Consider the following 21436-nt stretch of genomic DNA (forward strand, 5'->3'; position numbering starts at 1 on the left):
CAATACAGTTCCCGCAATTCTCAAGGTGTTTCCACGGTACAAAAAAGCTGCACTTCAAGTAGTAAGCTAACAAGTCGACCTTCTGTGTGTACAGAAAGGCCGATAAGTAGTCGATGCCACCGACATTGTAACAGTGCCTGCGGTTACTCTTCCAAGGTTGCGTTCATATTCTTCCCGTCGGTACACCCTAAAGGCTAATCGACGCCCACATGCACTGCAGTTCCACTAGAAGGCGTCGTCAATCCAAAACAGACACAGTGCCGGAGGTGATTTCATTCAGGCACCACAAGGACAAAGTTGAAGACGTAGCGTGCCGGTATCACGGCAGTTCCACGAGGAAGTATTGCCCACCTGACTCAACACCGGAAACAACCATGATTTAGGAAAAAGGACAAAGGACAAAGTTAAAGACGGCGTGGCCGTACCATGCTCTGCCCGACAGTGGGGACAAGGAGGAAGAAGGAGAAGAACCGCGCAAGTGCCACCTCAGGGCTAGGGCAGAGGGCCACGCGCGTTAGAGCGCTATGAGGCCGAGCTGAGCCTTCCACCGTACTAATTTTCCCCATAGTGTTCACAACAACTCTGCGCGGTGTTTTACAACGCGAACCATGTCCTCTTCCGAAACAGCCAGCGGTAGCGGTGAGTCTTCAAACATCGCAACATTGAAACATCGGTCGATTCAACGACCACTTGTTATGTGAAAGATCTGAGCAGCGTTGAACACGTTTGGCGTTGACGAACGCGGACGCATCAGCGTTTGGGAGGAATGTAGCCATGCAAGATAGTGGGGCTGGGAGATGCACCACATGTGTCCTATGTCGGTTGTGTGTTACCACCTGTTGCATATTTCAGTGGTTTTGCGTAAATAGAAAGTGGTATTACCAGCAATGCACTAAAAGGCAAGGCGTCGCGAGAAAATAAAAGCTGAATTAGATGAACGAGCGGAAAGAATGATAAAATCGGATCAAAAGTTTCAGGTGTTGTGTCCTCTAGTGGTCAGTTCGACCGGCCTGCGAACTTCCCAGTGAGAGTGCACTTGCTATGAGGTCGTCCGTTTAACTCCTGGTTTATCTCTTTTCAGATGCGGAGGAGCCTGGGTAAGTGCTAAGGGGCATTGATAAGCCATTCACTCTAGTGTGGTCACTACTGTCCTGCTGGAATGTCCAGCGACATAGATTATGTTAGCGAACACACTGAACGGCACTGAAAAAACCGCGCGTGCCCGACAAAGAGACGGTCGTGTTTGCGAACAGTCACCACCACACACTCAAGGCCAACCTTTACAGACTCATACGGTCGAGGACACCATTAGTTTCGACAGGGATAGGCCACACAGACGCACATGTACACCATACATGTCACGATGTACGTCCATGTGCCACCAGTTGACAGACATGTCATTGTCTTAGGGTGCTTTGGCTCATGCATGTAACCCGCACTCTGCAGGGAGAGTGTAGAGTACAGCGAGCCCAAGAGCGATGCCACTATGTATTTCATCTTCGGCGCTATCGCCCTCGTGGCTATCGTGGCCATCATACTCATCGTCATCTGGCTCCTCGGCAAGAGCTCTACCACGGAAGAGAGTAAGTATACGCACGCAGGCCACCCACTGCGGTGTATATTTCAACGTGGACAACAAGCATTTAGAGTTTTAAAACAGGAAACATACCAACTTCGCAAATCAAGCGGGTGCGGCAAAGTAATGAACAGAGCGAAGAGAGCGTTCCCTTTCGGATACTGCGTCATAGCTTTCATAGCAGACGACAGAATCGGTGGTGTCGTCTGCTATGTGTCGTCTGCTACCGATATTCCGATGCTGTGCGACTGCAGGGCCGGCGAGTGAAATTAAGGGCCCCGGGGATGACTCCGGATGGGTCCTGTACGGTGCCTCCTCCTCAGGTCTCCTGCTGGGCTAGCAGCCGTTGGGCGTTGGGTCGTGCGAGCCCCGGCGCAGAGGCGGAGAGTTTTCATTTTCCCAGGGGGGGGCAAGGGCGCACCGCGAAGTAAGTACTCTGGCGGGGGGGGGGGGATATGTTTATTAAGAAAAAAAAAAGAAAGGAAAGCCAGATGGATGTCGGCTTGTTATTCCAACAAAAAAGTGAAAGGGGGAAGAAAAGGGCAAAGAAGAAAGCAAAAGAAAACAAAAAGAAGGAAAGAAACGGAAAAGAAAAATGATGAACACAAAACTAAAGTTGAAGAATCACACACTCCGGCGAATCCTATGATGTATGCCGAACTGGTATAGAAATAAAAGGAAGGAGGAACAGAGAAAAAAAAGAAGAAGAGAAAACAGAGAGAACGTAAACAGTGAACATGTGCACAACTGAAGGCATTACGCCTTTGAAAACTGAGTGCAAAAGGAACAAAATGCATTGAATCCTCGGTGTTTGAGCCGAAATGCGCGCAATATAATGAACATGGTCAACGAAATGGAGCAGCGGGAGTTGAACCCGCTCCCAACGGATATGCGTTCCGAAGATCCTACCGTTACACCTCGCAGCTGCTGGTACCTTTTCGACTGCTTCGTTTCATTGACCTGATTGCTTTGGGCGAAATTCAGTCTATGTGTTGTGCAATCCTCTGTGTTTCTTCGCCTCACCTTCTACTGTGATAATGAGTATGGTGGGCGGATACATATTTTACAAATTGCAAGATGCATTTTTGGGGTTGGTGCCTCTTCGCTCTTTTGACCCTGGCGCGCCGAGCCCCAAAGGTTGGTGTCAGACTCTTAGCGGGACTTCCCGGGGGAGGCGGCGCCCCCCCTAGTTCATGTTCCGGGGGGGCAAGAGCCCCCGCGCCCCCCCGCTGTCGGCGCCTATGCCCGGCAGCCCCCCGACCCTCTCGCCGGCCCTACGTGAGAGTGCTCAGCATCGGACGTGGCGGAACTTTCTCCCCGTGAGCACCGTTTTACCTCTTCTTCCACTAGAACATCCCGTGTGGGTGTGAATACACGGTACGATTAACTCGTGAGAACAATAAAGGAATGGAATACTTTCCCCAGTGTAGACCCTGCAAAAAGGCTTTCGCCGTTTTGCAGACACACCTCGGCTTATACATTGCTTATTATTCATATCGCTGATGTCATTTCTGACGTATGTTGTTTACAGTCGTAGTCTAGTCTGCTAACAGATGAATGGCGCTGGATGTTTTTATCGTGGCGTCGTTCTGAAAACGCAAAGGCCTATATGAGAGTTTCGCTGCCTATGAAGCGGGAAGTGCTAACTATCTGCGCTACTTATCTACATATTTGTTGTCTTCTTTCAATTTGCAGTGTTGACCGGGGCGATGAACGTAACAGATGCGGGTGAGTAGGGGCTTTGTTGCTTTCTTTCCTCGGAAAGCTTAGCGGCTTTTGCACCAGTAAACCAAATCACCACCGTCATGGTCATCTTAACACCGTCCTGCTGACACATTGAGTAAAGTGAACATGGGTTCGCTGTTAAATGCACCAGCAGCTGCTTTCATCGTAATCCTAAGCCACAGCAGGTTCACCAGGTTAATGTTAAGGTCTCTCTGGTACCCTTTCATGATGCCTTGAGTGCAGCTCTACAACGAATCATGCCAGCATCTTGGCTGGTAGTGGAAAAAGTTTGCGTTCGAACAAGCAGACGAACGCAATATTCGTTAAATTGTGAACCATCGCAAGGATGAAAAAAGGCACAAAGGCGTTTGTATAAACCAGGAAATTATGCACTGTACATAACAGAGCATCAAACCGAAATTTTTTCCGGCTCGGTTCAGAGTCGGGTCGAGGCATAATGGTTCGGTTCCGGTTCAGCTCCAGGAGGACACGTATATCGGTTGCGATCCGGTTCAAGATGCTCTAAACCGGTTCCGAACCGGTTCATCGCACAAGGTATGGTAGGAGAGTTTCGAAAGCCGTCCTATAGCTGGCCACAAAGCTGTGCCAAGAACGCTTGTCCACAGGAAAACGAAACTATAGAGTGCAGTTGTCCAACGTTATCTCCATCGATGCTGGCGTCCAGCTACGCATTTCAACTTGTATTGCAGGCACGGGTTGTAAAAAATGTCGCACGAACCGGTCACTTTTGGAACAGGTTGGGGCGCTTAAAATAGGTAAGATGAAAAACGGTCAGTATCGAACTCTCGACGCTTTGAAACCGGTCTTGAAACGGTAGTGGAAATTTTCTAAATTGGTTCGGTTCTGGTTCAGCTCCAAGGTGGCAGCAGCCTTTGCGATTCGGTTCCGGTTCGGTTCCGGCAAAAATAACGGTTCTTCCCGGTATTCGGTTCCGGTTCGGTTTGATGCTCTGGTACAAATTCGACATTCCAGGTTTTTGTCTCTTACGTGTTCTTTTTTTTGCGAACTTGTTTTTCCTGTGTAACTCGTTTTTCCTGTGGAAATATTTCTTTTGCTCAGGAAATGAGAGCACTGCCGCATCTGTGAGCCCGCCCTTGACGCCTTCTACCTCCCCGGGCCATCATAGCAAACCTGGCCACAATGTCACGTCAAGCGGTGACATGGTATCCACAATGGCGCATTCGGCAAAAGTCACAGCCTCCGAAACTAAATCGATGTCTGGGTCGACTCATTTGAAGGCCGAGTCGGCTCATTCGATGACCGAGTCGAGTGTTTCGATGTCCATGTCGAGTGCTTTGACGTCCATGTCGAGTGCTTTGAGCTCCATGTCGAGTGCTTCGATGTCCCAGTCCAGCGCTTCGTCGCAGTCGTCATCACAAAAGAAAGGGGGAAGGGCGGGACCTTACGAATCAGGTACGTTCCGAGCGTTTCTTGCAGCTGCATGGGTTTCGGTAGGAACGCCCACAGGTTGTACCTTACGCTTCGGTACTAAGACAACAGATATGGAAGTAGCTTGGCTATAGTGACAAGGATGGGCGTTACCAGTTTTTTTTTCCAAGGGGGAAAAAGTGCTTCCACTGTGTGTGGGGGGGGGGAGGGGGGAGGGGTAAAGTGTGCAACCTCCTTACCTCCCCCAACAACACCGAATATCCTCTGGATGTACGAATAATGTCCTAACGGATTCGTACGTCCGATGGATGTCCTCCGGATATCCGTCGGACGTCCGAATCCGTTAGGAGATTATTCGTACATCCAGAGGATATTCGGTGTTGTTGGGGTCTTTTCCTGCAGACGGAAGCTGCGAACCGCGCGGGTGTTCAGATGTTCATATTATTATGCCATCTAAGAGGAATTACGACTGCCTATGAATAAAGAGTGCACAATTTTTACGAGTGACTTTGAAGCTCCAGATGGGGGCACGCCCCCCTCCCTTGCCCCCTCTCGGTACACCCACGGTGTCAAATCTAGACTGACGTAGAGAGAGAAAAAATTAATTTTTTAAACTTAACTCTGAAATTTGCCTAGTCAATGTGGCGTTTTTCTTGGTAAATCAGGTAGACCGTGGTTGAATTAGCCAAACCCACCGCAAAATACGATTCGTAGTACGGTGGTTATGTCCAGAAAAGTTGTCCGAAAATTGAGGTTTAGTTGCGCATATTTCAGCGACGCACCAAGTTGGCCGCAAAACGGCGTCGTGAGAGGGTATACCACTCTCTACCTGATAGATAGAGCCGCTGAGAAATAAGGCAAGGGTAGCTTTCGCATCCATCAATCAGAAACCCGCTTATCTGCACGTACGCGGCGTCTCTTGTCGCCTTTCTGTCCTTTTCTGCAGCTGCTCTCTCAGGTGGATAGTGATATGCCCTCCTCACGCCGCTCTTTTGCGGCCAACTTAGTGCGTCGATGACAAATGCACAAGTAAAAATCTCAATTTTCGGACGACTTTTCTGGACATAATCGTCGTACTACGTAACGTATTTTGCGATGGGTTTGGCTAATTCAGCCACGGTCTGTCTGATTCAGCAAGAAAAACGTTACATTGGCAAGGCAAATTTCAGAGTTCAATTAAAAAAAATTCAATTTATTTAAATTAAAAGTCGTTAAAAGTAATTTTAATAGGTGGCAAATTGAATGGCTGGTTGGTAGCCGCTGTCCCCATATCTTTCTGTTGAGCCGTTTTTTTTACACCGGTCAAATGACATGTTACGTGACGCACCCTGTATACGTGCATGTGTGTCTAAGAGAAAAAGTTATGCCAGCACCGCCATGTATCGTGTTTACTTTTATCGCGGGGAGAGCTGCCAGGTAGATTGGAGACAAAGTAATAAAAAGCGAAGTAGTTTTAGCCGGCAGTAACTTAACTGCTGTAGTTAACTACAGAAAAATGTAGTTTAACTACGAGTTATAATTAAATTCCCAGAGATAGTTTCTAACTACTTTTTAACTACTATGCTACTTGCAATCACTACGTTCCTGAAATTTATTCCCCAACACTGCAAAATGTCCCTAAACTCCACATAAGCTTCTCTGAATTGATTCACGGAAGGGGATAATGCATTAAAGCGAATAAAGGGCGTAAAGGGAATAAAATAATTGTCGTTTTTTCTTAGGGTGTATGTGCTGGGCAACCAATGACGCGAAAATATTTACTTATTGTTCGCTGTTCAGACTTGTACTCATTTGCCGATCAATCTACACGCTGTTTCGTTGTATGTTCATGTCACTACCATAATGCGAATAATGCGACACGATGGATACGAAGATGACGTTGTGGAAGCTGACCAGGGATGTAATCTTTCCAGATGAGATGTCTACTGACGCCCTGAATCCTGAAAATGGGACTTCTTCGGAAACAGGTGATGGTGCAGCATTATACTTGTACTAAACGTAATAAGGCCTCTTCGATTTGGCCTGCACCTCCAGTACTAGGTCAGAGGAGTCCCGCTGTGGTGCCAAGAGTGCGCGCTGCCGGCTGAGACAGTGCAAGTGTAGGTGTAGGTTTAACGCTAACGCTTCCAAAACGAACAAGCGAGTGCAGGTGTAGGCTGGTCGTCTGCCCTTCGCACCGGGGCCCCTGTCATGTTCTTTATTTATTTATTGTTAGAAACCCAAAGGCCAGAAGTGATTACATAGGTGAAGAAAATACAAAAGAAAATTATAACAACAAGCACAACAATTATAACAATCACTGAATAATCAATGTGGCTGGGGGGCCAGTCAGTCTAGCGTCCAAATTGAAAATACAAAAGAAGATGATGATTATGTGCGCTGCGAAGTAGTGATTGGTTTGTTTGGTTGTTGTCCTTTTCTTTCATATACAGGGTGTTTGCTCTAACGTGTCCAGAAATTATATTTAAAGCGAGCGATAAAAGAAAAGCAAGTGGTACTTTTCTGCTACCTGAGTAGAAGCAGGTACTGCTTCACTAGTAGCATCTGTTTCTTAGTGAAGTAGCCGAAAAGTAGCGCCCTCTTCTCTTTTATCGCTCGCGTTAAATAAAATTTCTGGACACGTTAGAGCAAACACCTTGTATACTGATCTGTGTGTTGTGTTGTGCTTCATATTCGCGTTAGTAGTCATTCGAATGAGTGTTTGTCAAGGCTCTGTACCTGTAAGCAGCGCGTGGGCGGCGTATGCATTCTACTTACTTCCATAGGAAGGGGAGATCGTAATCGTGTTGCTGGCTTTCGCGAGAATGTGGCAGATGCTACGAACACGAGTTCTTCCTGTTTTTTCCTACTTGGTCCTTCGTCTCTGTACATTTTTATTAAAAAATGATTCTCGGCTTCTCCAAAGCTTGTGTCATCTGCCGGCGCAGTGAAGACAAGATGCTCCCCGTGCATCCGAGAATTCCATTCGGTTAAGTCGCAAAATATAACCGCATTATCCCACGTGCTTATCGCGAACATGCAACTTCAATGACTGCTGCATCGCACACATGCGTACTGTCTTGGTGCATGAAGGAAGAAGGAAGTAACCGGCAGGGTACCGACATCCATGCCACCGGCGCGGACCCGTGTCGTCTGCTCCGCGTGCGCTGGTACTGCATTCCCTATCCAGCAAGTGCGAGCTGTGAACTCGCGCAGAACTAGTGCTGCACCTTTACAAAACGAATACGAGAGTGCAGAGGGCGCGCGTGACGCTCGCAAAACATATCAGAAGGTGCTGCACCGTCTGAACTAGTTCAGGGAGTGCAGCCGAATCGAGGAGACCCATCGTTTTCAGAGGAGGTCCGAATAAAAAATATGCGATTAAATAGTACCATCTCAGGAATCCGTACACGCTATCAAGTAAATGATAAAGCGTGCATGCTGCTACTTAGACGGTCAGATGGTGTGTCCTGTGTAGACCGTCTACACAGACACACCGTGTGTACGCAGAACTGATGCCTGCGAGCCCTGATGACCGGTTTTGCCACTACACCCCTACGCAACTATATTTGAAGAGTGATTTTTCTTTAAACGCTAGATGGTACGACAATCAGGAAATAATGTGCATGGGATTAGTACGACAGTCCTTAGAGTATTATTTTTATTGCATAAAATTATTAATATTAGTATATTAGTATTTTATAAGATACAAAATTGTCTGGTAATATTATTACGGGTGGAGCACAACACGATAGGGATTGTACAACAACGGACGTAGAGTGCAGCCTTTCCCCCTAGACGGCAATGCTAATCACTTCCAGCGATGTCATTGGTCAATCTGTTGGAAACCACTGTGCAACATTGGTACCACAGAAAGAGTGAAGAGGCCTTTTGTGCTGAGTCTGTTCATCTGACACTCACGCGCACGCTAGACTGACATGCCGCGTATACTCGGGGACGACGAGATGGGGGAGGTTAGAGTAAAGGAGGCCGCCGGGGATGGAGCCCCGGGGTCCGGGCCTCTAAAGGGTCTCCCCGGATCTAAGGCCCGACGGTTGCTAGTACCAGGAGATGTGAGGAGCGTGGCCCGGGCAGGACTCATCCGAAGTCATCCCCGAGGCCCATAATTTCCTTCGATGGCCCTGACTATACTACTTACTCTGCGCAAGAAGTATTCCCATGGTTTCTCAAATCGCTGGATCCTAGTAACGACCCTGGTGTTGAGAGGCATGCCTGCGCTCTTTGTCCGATAGGTGATGGAGCTATGTCCCACTGGAGCACTGATCTGCACATTTCTATGCCGTCTCCCGTAGAATTTGCTGTCCGTTTCCAAGGCTTTCGACACATCTTGCCACCGGATAACATACTGATGTACTTGGTATAACCCCCAAAAAGTCGTACTTCAAAGCGTATCTATAGCTTGGGGGGTTGTACGAGAACTTCGCATGACTCACCATGAGGTTCCCCGAAACTTTTTTGCTGTTTCAGAGGGCACAAAAATTTCTACTGAGCCAATACCAAACACTGGCGCCACTGAAGGTGCGCCAAATCTAGTTTCTGACTCCACCGCTACTCCCAATGCCCCACGTCCAGATGGAGCGGCGACTGGAGAGCCCCTGGCCGTCAACGGTAAGGCAGACGTTTTTCAATTACAAGAGCGCCATCCCCTCATCTTAGTCAATCTCCTATTATATTCGCTGTCTGAACAAAAGAATGAACGGCGAAACAGAAGGGGAACCACTGATGTTGTCCCTACAGTAACGCCCCTTTGGAACCTCTCACGGATATCCTCGCAGCTATCCGCCGCAGCGCATTGCTGCAGTAAATGAACAGCTCACAATGTTCTCGTTCCATAAAGCTCGACGTTGAGCATCCAAAACTTAATGCTTTACGTAATAGTATACCACGAACGAGCACTTTAGGGCCTCAACGAAGATGGTATGACCTACGTCTACTGGGGCGATTCTGTCGGCGATTCTACCACGCGTATCCACGTGGAACTTGACCATAGCACTAAAAGGGTCGTGCAAGACACCTCCACACATTTTCCGCTTTTGGCTGAGGCGGGCTCTGTGACAAATGTTCTTACGTGGGAAATGACGAACTATAGTATAGCTGACCTGTGCCACGTGCGCGAGGTCATTGGGGACCTGGGTCTCGTTCCTTCCACGGTCTCGTAAATGAAAAAGCCCGAATGATCGGTACATCAATCTCTCGTTTTTATTCTCCCGCATTTTGTTTTCCGCGAAAGAAAACTCAGTCACTTCGTCAACAGAAGAAACTCAGTCACTCCGTAACGCAGCGGGACCCGTACAGGTGGCTCGCTCGCGGCTGCTTTATACAATGATGCTACGTCACGTAGTATAGCTTAGCCAGAAAAGATATTTCGGGAGGGTTTCTACGTGCTTCTACAATTTATATGGAGGAACTCTTAGCATTGATGGTGCATTTGGGGAAGGGTTGACAACTTGACACCTTCCTCTCCGTGTAAAGTGTTTATTGAACCCCCCCCCCCCCTCCAAAAAAAGAAAAAGGAAGGAAAAGCGAGAGAAAGGAATTGCAGGCTACGCTATAAGTCACACCGCCGATATTCAGAGCGGTTTTGTAAATTAAATTCCGCAATGACACTCTTCGGCGAAAGGATTTTGCTTGAGCGCTTCTGATATATATACAGTGACGCGCAGACATGCCTCGAACAGCGGAGTGCGTGTCAGCGGGCGCTGATAGACAGCTGAAAACGAGATTGGGATGATCCACTATCCTCTTGAAGGGGGGGGGGGGGTACGCACAACGGCAACGCATGCGTTCGCCATACCGCACCGTTTATCAGACGCATCCGTTGTGCGTCCCGACCCTCCCTTCAACGGTATAGTGGATCATCCCAATCTCGTTTTCAGTTGTCTATCAGCGCCCGATGACACGCGCTCCGCTGTTCGAGGCAAGTCTGCGCGCCACTGTAGGCTGCTCGATGAGCTAAGCAGGGTTTCGAGCAATTCTCCTAAGTGCCATTTCGCTCCTCCTCCTCTCACAGTATACATCACTGTCACCTGTTGAACTGCACTCAATACACATGACAGTGGCTCTGTCTGTCTGTCTGTCTGTGCGTGTGTGCGTGCGTGCGTGCGGGGGTAGGATCAGTTGTGATGTTAAAGGAATAGTGCGATCCCTAAGTTAATTGAGTCCAAACCACTTTCCTGTAAAACAGAATGGGGTAGATGCAGGCTAGTCGGTGGATAAACTCCATGACAGGCAAGCATGAGTGAGCCTCCTGTAAGACTTCGCTCGGAAATCGTTGCATTTCCAATGTTTTTTTTATACTCCGCCGTGAGAGATTGCAGCGCGGGAGGAAAATTCACAGGGAGGACAAAACTGAAAACTAATCCACTCCAAAACAAACTCTCGAGTAGGAGTTGGTCACGTGACAGGGTTGCACCACGTGTCCAAGAGGGTAGGCGATTCTCGAGTTGGTTGTGGAACGGGCGCGAGTAGGATCATCGACATGGCGACAGCAGACGACAATGACATTTGGGCCTATCGGGACGTCAGAACCTCTGCCCCAGAGCCGTAGGAACGGGGTGCGAGAGGGACAGTCGCTCCGGCCGCCCTCGCCAGAGCGGGCGCCGAACGGCAAGCCCTGGCAGGTTAGTAGGACAGTATGAAGTACGAATGAAGAGAATTTGAATTTACGGTCTCGGCAGTGTAAATGGGCGTTTTCTTTTCTTCGTTTGCAAGGCTTCTGGCGGCCGTAAGGAAGGGGGGGGGGGCGCTTCAGATTTACCCTGCCCCGGGCGCAAACTCGCCTCGCCACGGCTCTGCTCTGCCCGCTGCTTCGTCTTGCTGGGACAGTGTTGACTTCCGTGTGAGGCCATCTGCGTGCCATGAATTAGGGGTATTTACCGCGCATTCCGGGAAACGGTACCACTGTTCTGGTCCGCATGTAGCTTTGAAACGCATACAAGGAGCGACCTTGACATGCAACGAGCTGGTAAAGTGTTTTATGTATGGTTCTGTGCATGCTACTCTGAAGAAAAAAATTGTCACATGACATCGAGCATACGTCTCAATCAGACTTGTACGTAACGCTTTACAAGTAATTGTGTTACTAGTACCACGGTCATAACGACCGTGCTAGTACTCAATTACTTTTGCGAGTAATCGATTAGTTTTCCGAGCAAGTAATTTTCCAAGTAATCTCATTCCAATTGTGAGTAATCGGGTTACAAGTAATCGAGTACTTCTCGACTAAGCTTTATTCGTACACCAAACCAACCAACAGGCTCAATCACAGCCTTTCCTATCTGTTTTGCTTTCCACTACCATCAGTGGAGGTCATTGTAGTAGTGTTCCGCACATGTATTTTGAGTGTCTGGGGACACCTTACTCCCTTCCGACCGCAATCCGCTGTGGGTCAAGCTTCAGATATACTGAGTTACCTGGAATTTCCAAGTTAAAATGTAGCGCGACTTAGCGCTTCTATTATGAAGACCTCAAAGGTCAACGCTTTGGTAGGAGATCCAGAGAGAAGTCATTGGGAACACTGAGTTCGTAATTGCCAATGTCCTTCCTCTTCGGCACTGTCATGTCGGCGAGCTCAGTGATTTATCCAGACCCCCCCTACACCCCCTAACACCCCCCGAAATGTTCAGTGACACCCCCTAACTTTTTCACCTGTGTACCCCCTACAGGGGGTGCCCTTGCGATTTCAGCTTTAGACACATGTCGGTAATGATATGTTAAGCTGTAACGACGTGTAGTGCGCCGTGATCCAAGAGACAATGAAGTGCTGACTACAGCACGCTCACGCTTCTGGAGACCGCGCTCCGAATAATAAACGTCCTTTCTGCTGCCGCACTGGCCGAACCGGTTGTCCCTTTCTCTGGCTCCGGTCGAGCTCCCACATCTCGTGACCCGGACATACCGAACGTCTCCATCACCTCCCAGGGTGGCACCGACGTGCCAGCCCCGGCGCCGCACGTCAATTCCGTCGCGGTCCGACTCCCTGTATTCTGGCCCGCCAACCCCTCAGTGTGGTTCTTGCAGGCAGAATGCCAATTTCAGCTCGCCGGGATCTCCACACAGCCTACGAAATTCAGGCAAGCAATCTCAAGCAAGCCCTTGCCGACGCCACCCTCTTAGCCCACCCCCGCCACAATGCCCCGCTCTCCCTGCTTGTGGATGCCTCCGCCCAGACTGTCGGCGCCGCACTCCAGCAAGAGGTTGACTCCTGCCCACAGCCCATTGCATTTTTCTCACGGAAGTTATCATCAGCAGAGTCACGATATAGCGCATTCAGCAAGGAGCTCCTGGCAGCTTATTCAGCCGTTCGCTATTTCCGCCATTTTCTCGAGGGGCGGTCCTTCACACTTTGGACGGATCACACGCCACTAGTCGGCGCCATGGCGTCGGCCGGCCGCAACTACTCTCCGCGGGAAATCCGTCACCTTTCCTACATAGCGGAGTTCACAACCGACATTCGTCACATCGCTGGCTCCGCGAATGTAGTGGCTGACGCCCTCAGCCGGATCTCCACCCTTTTCTCCAGCCCACTCTCAATCGCAGACTTGGCTACCGCCCAGGCACGGGACCCCGAACTGCAACGGCCTCGCACCGCGTCTACCGGCCTCAAGCTGCAAGATATCTCGTACCCTTTAACTCCGACGCCCGTGCTCTGCGACATCTCCGGTGCATCCCCTCGCCCTCTTGTCCCTGACGCCCTCCGGAAACCCATATTCAATAGCATCCACGGCCTCGCACACCCCGGCGTACGCGCCACCATTACGCTGATCACAGATCGCTACGTATGGCCGTGAGTGCGCCAAGACGTCAGAAGATGGGTCCGCGCTTGCACTCCTTGCCAGCTATCAAAGTGCCACCGCCACACCAAGTCTCCGATTGGCACGTTCCTCCCCCCGTCACACCGCTTTGCTACCGTGCACATCGATATCGTGGGCCCCCTCCCTCACTCTCATGGCCAACGATACATTCTCACATGCGTGGATCGCTTCACCCGTTGGCCAGAGGCAACCCCCATGGCGGATTCCACGGCCGAAACGGTCGCTTCCACGTTTCTTTCTTCCTGGATCGTCCGTTTCGGCGTGTCAACGGAAGTCGTCACTGATCGCGGTCCCCAATTCGAGAGCCGCCTATTCACAGCATTCACCAAGCTCCTTGGTACCACGCACCTCCGCACCACCGCGTACCACCCTGCCTCCAACGGCTTGGTGGAGCGTTTGCATCGGCATCTCAAGCAAGCCCTGATGGCCCGCGGCGCGCCCCAGCACTGGACCGAGAATCTGCCGCTGGTCCTCCTCGGCATTCGCGCGGCCTTGAAGCCTGACATCCAGTGTTCCTCCGCGGAATTGGTGTACGGCACCACCATCCGGCTACCTGCTGACGTGTTTCAAGCCTCCCCCCTGCCGCCCGATGCCCCCTCTGACTACGTGCGCCGTCTACAATCTACACTCTCCCGCCTTCATCCAACGGCTACCCTCCCCCGCCGTCGCCGGGATACATTCCCAAGGCTCTATCTGAAGCCTCGCACATTTTTCTCCGCGTAGACAGGCTTCGACGGGCTCTTCAGGCCCCATATTCCGGCCCGCACAAAGTGCTCCGTCATGGCACGAAGACCCTCGTCATCGACCTCAACGGCAAGCCGGAAACGGTGTCCATAGACCGCACCAAGCCAGCCTTCATCGACGCACCCTCCGTGCAGGCCTTCGACACGCCTCTTCCAGCGGGCTCAGTGTCCCCCGCTCCGCGCCCTAAAAAGTCCGTTTCCTGGGCTCCCTTGCTTCGGACGATCCTTCCAGTCCCCCGAGGGGGAGGGTAGTTTGTAGTGCGCCGTGATCCAAGAGACAGTGAAGTGCTGACTACAGCACGCTCACGCTTCTGGAGCCCGCGCTCCGAATAATAAACGTCCTTTCTGCTGCCGCACTGGCCGAACCGGTTGTCCCTTTCTCTGGCTCCGGTCGAGCTCCCACAGACGTAACTATAATAATGACCCCCCCCCCCCATTTTTTCCAGCACCCCTCCATGCTTGGGATTCTAGATAAACCACCGCTAGCTCTCCTGATTTATCGCCATGGCTTCAGCTTTTCGAAAATGTTCTTCGTGATAAAGAGAAAAGAAGAAAACATTGTGTTGTTTGAAGAAATAATGTGTTTACGTAAAGAAAAGCTCCTAAGAAAGTGTTGTTGCTCCTATCCTGTTCAAAGACAGGAACTCCAATCTCAGAAAGCGGGTTGAGGTAGGTTTAATTTCACGAGCTTTTATGACGTATCATTTTGGAAAGTAACGGCTTTACTTAACGGCGTTACTTTTTTAGCCGTTACTTTATTACAATTTTAGCCGAGTAATTTGTAACGGTAAAAATTACTTTTGCCACCAGAATAATAGTAACGGTAATCCATTGAAGCGGGCAGACGACGAAGAGAAGGGAACACGGAAGGATAGATAGAGAAAGTTGAAGATAGAATAAAGCGGTGGAAGCAGAAGGCTCCTTAGAACATTACATTTTGGCGCAGTCGACAGGATGTGGGTGGAATTTTTCGTAAGACCATCCGGCGACAGCTTTACTCTGGACAGCTACCAGTTGGATGGTGAAGACCCTGTCGCCTTACCCGAGCTTGTCAGCACACAGGAGCGCATCCAGTATTTCGCATCGAAGAGTAAGCGGAGCATCGATGAGATCGTCAAGAGAGGGAGCATCAAAATCAACATGAAAATGTGCGAGTTCGACGCTCAGATACTGGAGGTTGTACGGCGGGCAACAGGGACACTCTCCACAGAAGAAACGACCAATGGACTCCTACTGAGGATGATTTCGATACAACAAGAGCAGTCACAGCAACAATTAGAGCTGCTCCGCGGCATGGCTTTAACCATTGCAAGCCCCAAGCCTAAATTTGAGCACGTCAAGCCTGATACGTTCGACGGGTCCTCAACGAGTCCTGAGGCTTGGCTTCGATTTTATGAATATGCCTGCACAAAGAACCACTGGATAGCAGACGTTGACGGGGTGACCAATCTTCGGTTGTTCCTATCAAGAATGGCGAAAAGCTGGCACGAATTGAACATTCTTGAGAAGGGGACGGACACCAAGGAAGAATGGAAAAAAGCTTTCTGGCGGCCTTCCAGGAAAATGCCGTTGGCAGATGGGATAAAGCCATCTTCTACAAGTACCGATCTGGCACTCCTCTAGAGTATTTTTACGGAAAAAGGAGGTTGCTACAGATGGCGGACAGCAACCTTCCCGAGAGCTCGATGGTCCCTCTAGTCATACATGGGCTACACCGCGATCTACAGAAGCAGGTGCAGACGAGGGGGCCCACCACGGTGATGGAGCTGCTCTCCTGCTTCAAGGAGCTCTGCCTGGACAGACCTGGACTGCCATGGACGTAAGTCAGCTGCCCCGACATCCGACAATCCCCAACCGTCGTCGTCCGGCAGCCGGGAAATAACTGGACGTCTCCCGTGGCGGCAACGGAACCAAGCCTCAAACATGGTGGATACTGCACGCCAGTCGTACATGGATGACGACTTAGAGGGAGCCCACGACTCATCTGGGACTCAAAAAAACGAATAAACGCGGGTTCGCAGCCTCACCCGGAAAGAAAAAAATAGACTGTATACCTAATCAATCAGAACCTTCTCCGCATGACCGTCCTGCTCAACGATAAACACACAGAGGCGCTTTTGGACACCGGAGCTAGTATTAGTATCATCAACGAGCGAGTGGTAGGCAAAGATGGGTTTTTCCGTGCAAATTAAGGCCTACGACGGGTCAACAAAGCTACTAAGAGAATGGACGACTGAGAAGATCGAATATCAAGAACATGCCATACAAGGGGACGCACTGGTGATGGAGGGAGTAGAGTACGACTTTCTCCTATCCCGTCCCCACATGACAGCAATGCATTTGGACCTTTACTGGGACGACAAGGTCGTCGTGCATGAATATCGGCCACCAGTGCACACAGCGTTACACCAAGTAAGACGTGTACCGACGATGTTGTGACATTGTACCCAGAGTTGAAGTGCCTACACACATGTCCTCCTCCCATCTCCGGTTTCACCGTACCAGTCCATATTTTGCAGCTTTACAACATGCCTCCAGTGTTCTCCGCGGATGAGCAGCTAGGAATCACCGACCACGTTACTTTAAAGGAGCGGCGGCGATCCGCACAGGAAGAAGAAAAATACTGCGGTCGCATGAAGAGGAATTTCGACTAACGTCGAAATACAAATATACCGGACATTAAAGTGGGGGAACAGGTGCTAGTCCGGCAGCCAGGAAGTCGAGCTGGGATCTGCGGCCCATTCGTCGTATGGAAGACGATCCACCAAGGAGGCGTCTTAAAAGCCATTGGTTATACAGGAGCTCACGCAAAAAAAGAGATGGCAACGATAAGCAACGTCATTCCTTATCATCCACGGAAGGATGATTCCTAAAGCCGAGGAGGATGAAGCAGGCAGACGAGAAGGGAACACGGAAGGATAGATAGAGAAGGTTGAAGATAGAGTAAAGCGGTGGAAGCAGAAGGCTCCTTAGAACATTACATCCATTGCCTTTTTAAAGTAACGTGTACAAGTCTGGTCTCAATGGGCGGGAATTTCAAATCGCGAGGATTCCAGTGCTTTATGATGCCAATACTGTATTATGCCGTACAACTTTGCGCAAAGTAACGTACAACCTTCATAAGGTACAAAATGCACTACCCTTCCCAACCAAAATGTACTATCTGATCCGTCAAGAGCGAACTATCACTTTAACCTTTAACGTTGTCGTGCACATTGTTAGGTGCAACCACGACCTACTAGATTATAACGACCATGTCATAATCGGTAACCCCTATGAGGAGCCCGTCCGCACGATCCGCTAGGGGCGCTACTCAACGGCCCGCGAGATCTATATCATGATTGGACAATGTAAATTTGAATTTTGAACGCGTAGAAGCGGACGTACGGCTACCGTAGCAGACGACAGCAACAGCTCCTATGAAAATGCGTAGAATGATGATCATAATCAACTTTGGAATGAAACATCTTCCGTGGGATATCCACCGCTTGTACACAAATACTAAGTTAAGCTGAAGTAAAAAGTATTGTAGAAGTTGAGGAAGCACAACCGGGCCGATGAGTAGCGCCACCGCTAGCTTCCAAATGCGGCGCTGGGAAGGGGTGGAGGATGACATGGTAGTTATAATCGTATATAGGTCGTGGGTGGAAACGCGGTAAAAAAAGAAAAGGGGACAGGAACCAACTGCGTACTCTCAACTAACTAGTTTATTGACACACGTAATTTATAAACACAAAAATTTGCTAACGTCAATCAGTCGTTGTTCGTTTTTATGCGTTTCGCGGTATGATGGTATACCGACTACCCCGCTTCCACACAGCGGTCTGTTATGTGACTATAAGTTACATCTTTTACCTACCCTGGTTTTATAATATGAACGAGTTTTCTCGGCCAACCACGGAACGCGATGTTGTTTTTGTCATGTTCTGAGCATTGTAGGAAAGTTTTCAAGCCTTGCACCGACAAAACTCGTCTCATTAAGCGCTGCGGTAACAATATTGTTGATTTAATTACGTGAACCTTTCAGCAAATGAAGGGGAAGAGACAAAGAAACGAGCCATGGTGGACGCTGGGGGAAATAATGCAGCCAACCGAACCGGAGACGACGTCACAACGCACGATATGGGAGACGTCGCGAATGCCTCGAGATCTGTCGCGGACAGCGACTACCAGCAGGGACCAGACCCGAAGCGGATGGTGGCTGTACCGTTAGATAACATTGCATGAACCTTGGTGAGTGCTTTGAAGTAGAACTGCGCTATGACAGTGTATGCTAATGCAATGGTCTTGAATATCTCGAGTATCATTGATGGGAGCGACCGGAATACTATGGGGCTTAGGGCCGGATCTGATATGTGTCGTCTGGGCATCTCCATTCACCCTTTCACTGTTTATACAAACAGAAGGCACAACCAGAGGTTCTCTAGTGTTCCCAGCATCAGCGGCTGCTTGTGGCGCCACACCGTGTCACTCATTTGAGTTAAACCGTTTCACTATTTCTAAACGGTGAGTGGATTTAACTGAAGTGAGTGACGCGGCGTGGCGCATGTAGTCGCTGACGCTGGGAACGCTAGCCAGTTTCCGGTTGTACCTTCTGTTTGTAAACAGTGAAAGAGTGAATAGATATCCGAGAAGGAACACACCATGCTTCATGAAGTTATTCTCTTCGTCTGATGCCGATTTCACGAAACCAAATACGGACACGTACAGACCAAATACGGAAAACGAAAAATACGAATCCAAATACGGACACGTGTCAAATTACGGACTCGAGCATCGTCCACTGCGCGAGAGGCTCGTACGCACGGACTCAGCAAAATTAGCACAAGAACATGTGCGTTTCTCGTGAATACATGCCGTTGCCCTAGAAGAGATAGCTCCCTGGATGTCTCCTTGGAGGACTTTTGAGTATAACACGAGAGTATTTGAGTGTTCAACGAGAGTCAACAAGGATAAGAAAAGGATGCTGCGAGTAATGCGAGGTACACCTGCTCTACTCGATGTAAAAATGCATTTTACGCACTAAATGTCTTCGCTACCACAAGTAGCCCATTACGGCATCTCCTATAGGTCGTTTTATTTGGTTTATTGTGATTGCTTCTACTTAGTTGCAGTCTTATCCGTATCAATTTCACTCTAGTCTTGGAAAAGCTCGGTATAGTGTACCGTAGCTCCCAAAAATATAACCGATGGTGCCAGAAAAGTAAACTCAGGACGTCGCACGTATGCTTCAAACGAGCTATCTCAACGCTTTCCGCAAAGTGGCAAATTAGTATTTTTGTAAGAGATGCACGCCAGCTATGTCAGATAGCTGGCGAAAGAGCATCTTTATCGTACTACTTTCACTGTGGTCTCATGTCATCGGCTGTATGTCCCTCATGTAGACTTGGGCTCGCTTGCACGAACAGTGAACAAATTCGTCATTGGTGTGATCGTATAGTGCACTGGCAAAGCTACCGAGGAATTTCCTCAACGTTCGTACGATGCGTTCATCTAGACCACACCGCTCATTTATACCAAGCGATCAGTATGGAGGAACTTGTACATATTTGCCAATTGTTTGTTCCAATTGGAATATAAAGCAGACTGCTGTTAAGAGCTGCCTAAAGTAACGATAGATTTGAGGTTTCATGACCCCAGTTACCACAAGTTGTGATCGTACTGCACTCGTTTGTGCGGCTTTCCTACGTGGCATCACCTGGGGCCTCGAAGTAGCAAGACACATCGTTGTTGTGTACGATGTCCTTCTTCATTGAGTCATTGAGTGAGGGCGTACGGTCGGTCTGTGCTTAGCCTAGACGTGTGCTAACCTCCGTTAAATTATACTAAACGATACATACCGCCTCCAGGTTTGATAAACGGCAGCTGAAAGGCCTAAAGTCATGCCTCTTTTCTTTTCAGAGAATGATGCCGCATCACAGAGACATCTTATTAAAATAAATTCATCCTATTTGTCCATGAATGCCAGCATGTAGTTGTTGCTGACTAAAGGCTGGCTGTATGTCAGTGGTTGAAAATACATTTTGCGTGGCTGTGGCTATCAGATACAGGTAGGCGGACGGAACAAGAGAGGTCTTGGGGACTTGACCTTGGGACTTGATCTTGCCTGAACGTTCTTTGCTGCTTGATGCTCTGGATTCAGTTCTGCAGCAGGTATCTTAGTGCAAGTAAACGTTACTTAGGAAGAAATTTATTCGTTTAGTATCTCTTAGTAAGACTGCCATGTGACTGCGGCCCAGCTCAGTCTGAACCAAGTTAGGTAGTCCAGGTTAGGTAACCAGGTTAGTCTGAACCAAGGTAACTCGTTACAAGTAACTCGTTACTGTAACTAAGTTCCTTTTTTGGTAACTTGTAACTTAACTCGATACTTTTGCGCCGTGGTAACTTTCAGAGGAACTCGTTCTTTTTTCAGGTAACTTTGCCAAAGTAACTTATGTTAAGTTCCAAGTTACTTTTAAACTCGCTTTTCACTCACGTCCACATATATTCTTGCTTTCTCTCCGGTTCCTTCATGGCATTTTTTGCTATAAAACGTGATGTTCAATCAATGACAGTATTTTATTCAAAAAGTAAGAACAGCTGCCATTGAAATGAAGCTCAACCATTGTGCGCCCAGAGGGAGTAAGATGCAAAGCGTTCAAATAGACCTCAACCAGAGAAACGTCATCATGACATTGGTAGACAGACTGAAACCGAAACAAATCGGAAGGAGTGGGCTGGGTTCCACGAACGGGCATTTGTTCGCTGCCTCCCATTGAAAGAAAAGCAGGACCGCGGGTCATATCGTAATCCCCTCATGACCGTGGCTTTCGGGCGCGATCTTGTTCACCTCTAGCTTCGAGCGTAGTTCAATTCTACCAAATTGAACTGTCGAACACTATGACGTCATTTGTTTACAAGCAGGGAAAGGTCTATATTTGGACATAAACGAAAACGATCTAAGCGTGTTGCACTCCTCCACAGGCAACTCAAGGTCTAACTTAACTGTTTACGCGCGCTGGACCTGCGTAATGCTATTTTGTGTCCGACGTAACTTGGAAGTAACTCGTTCTTTTTTTTAAGTAACTCAGTAACTGCGAGTTACATTTCAGGCTGAAGAACTTCGTTATTAACTTAGTTACATTTTGCACATGGTAACTTAACTTGTAACGAGTTCCTTTTGACGGGTA

At 49.0% G+C, this 21436-nt stretch overlaps 1 protein-coding gene across 1 annotated transcript; it reads left to right on the top strand.

Moving 5' to 3' along the window:
* The first annotated feature begins 386 nt into the window (after positions 1-386).
* Positions 387-20229, top strand: LOC135398069 (serine-rich adhesin for platelets-like). Its single transcript, XM_064629505.1, has 9 exons — positions 387-639; positions 1082-1097; positions 1447-1583; positions 3272-3304; positions 4382-4735; positions 6625-6678; positions 9179-9319; positions 18295-18500; positions 20169-20229. Exons 1-8 carry the CDS (start codon positions 609-611, stop codon positions 18492-18494), a joined length of 966 nt encoding a protein of 321 aa, XP_064485575.1. The 5' UTR covers positions 387-608; the 3' UTR covers positions 18495-18500; positions 20169-20229.
* Positions 20230-21436: the final 1207 nt, after the last annotated feature.

This window comes from Ornithodoros turicata, chromosome 6 (assembly GCF_037126465.1).
Source record: "Ornithodoros turicata isolate Travis chromosome 6, ASM3712646v1, whole genome shotgun sequence".
NCBI classification, from domain to species: domain Eukaryota; kingdom Metazoa; phylum Arthropoda; class Arachnida; order Ixodida; family Argasidae; genus Ornithodoros; species Ornithodoros turicata.

What these genes read in the sequence shown, in the direction of transcription:
- LOC135398069 (XM_064629505.1), top strand. Translation starts at nt 609, where the DNA reads ATGTCCTCTTCCGAAACAGCCAGCGGTAGCG. An exon ending in GAGCTCTACCACGGAAGAGA is followed by an intron (nt 1,584 to 3,271) that starts GTAAGTATACGC and finishes TTCAATTTGCAG; the next exon opens with TGTTGACCGGGGCGATGAAC. An exon ending in TGGGACTTCTTCGGAAACAG is followed by an intron (nt 6,679 to 9,178) that starts GTGATGGTGCAG and finishes TTGCTGTTTCAG; the next exon opens with AGGGCACAAAAATTTCTACT.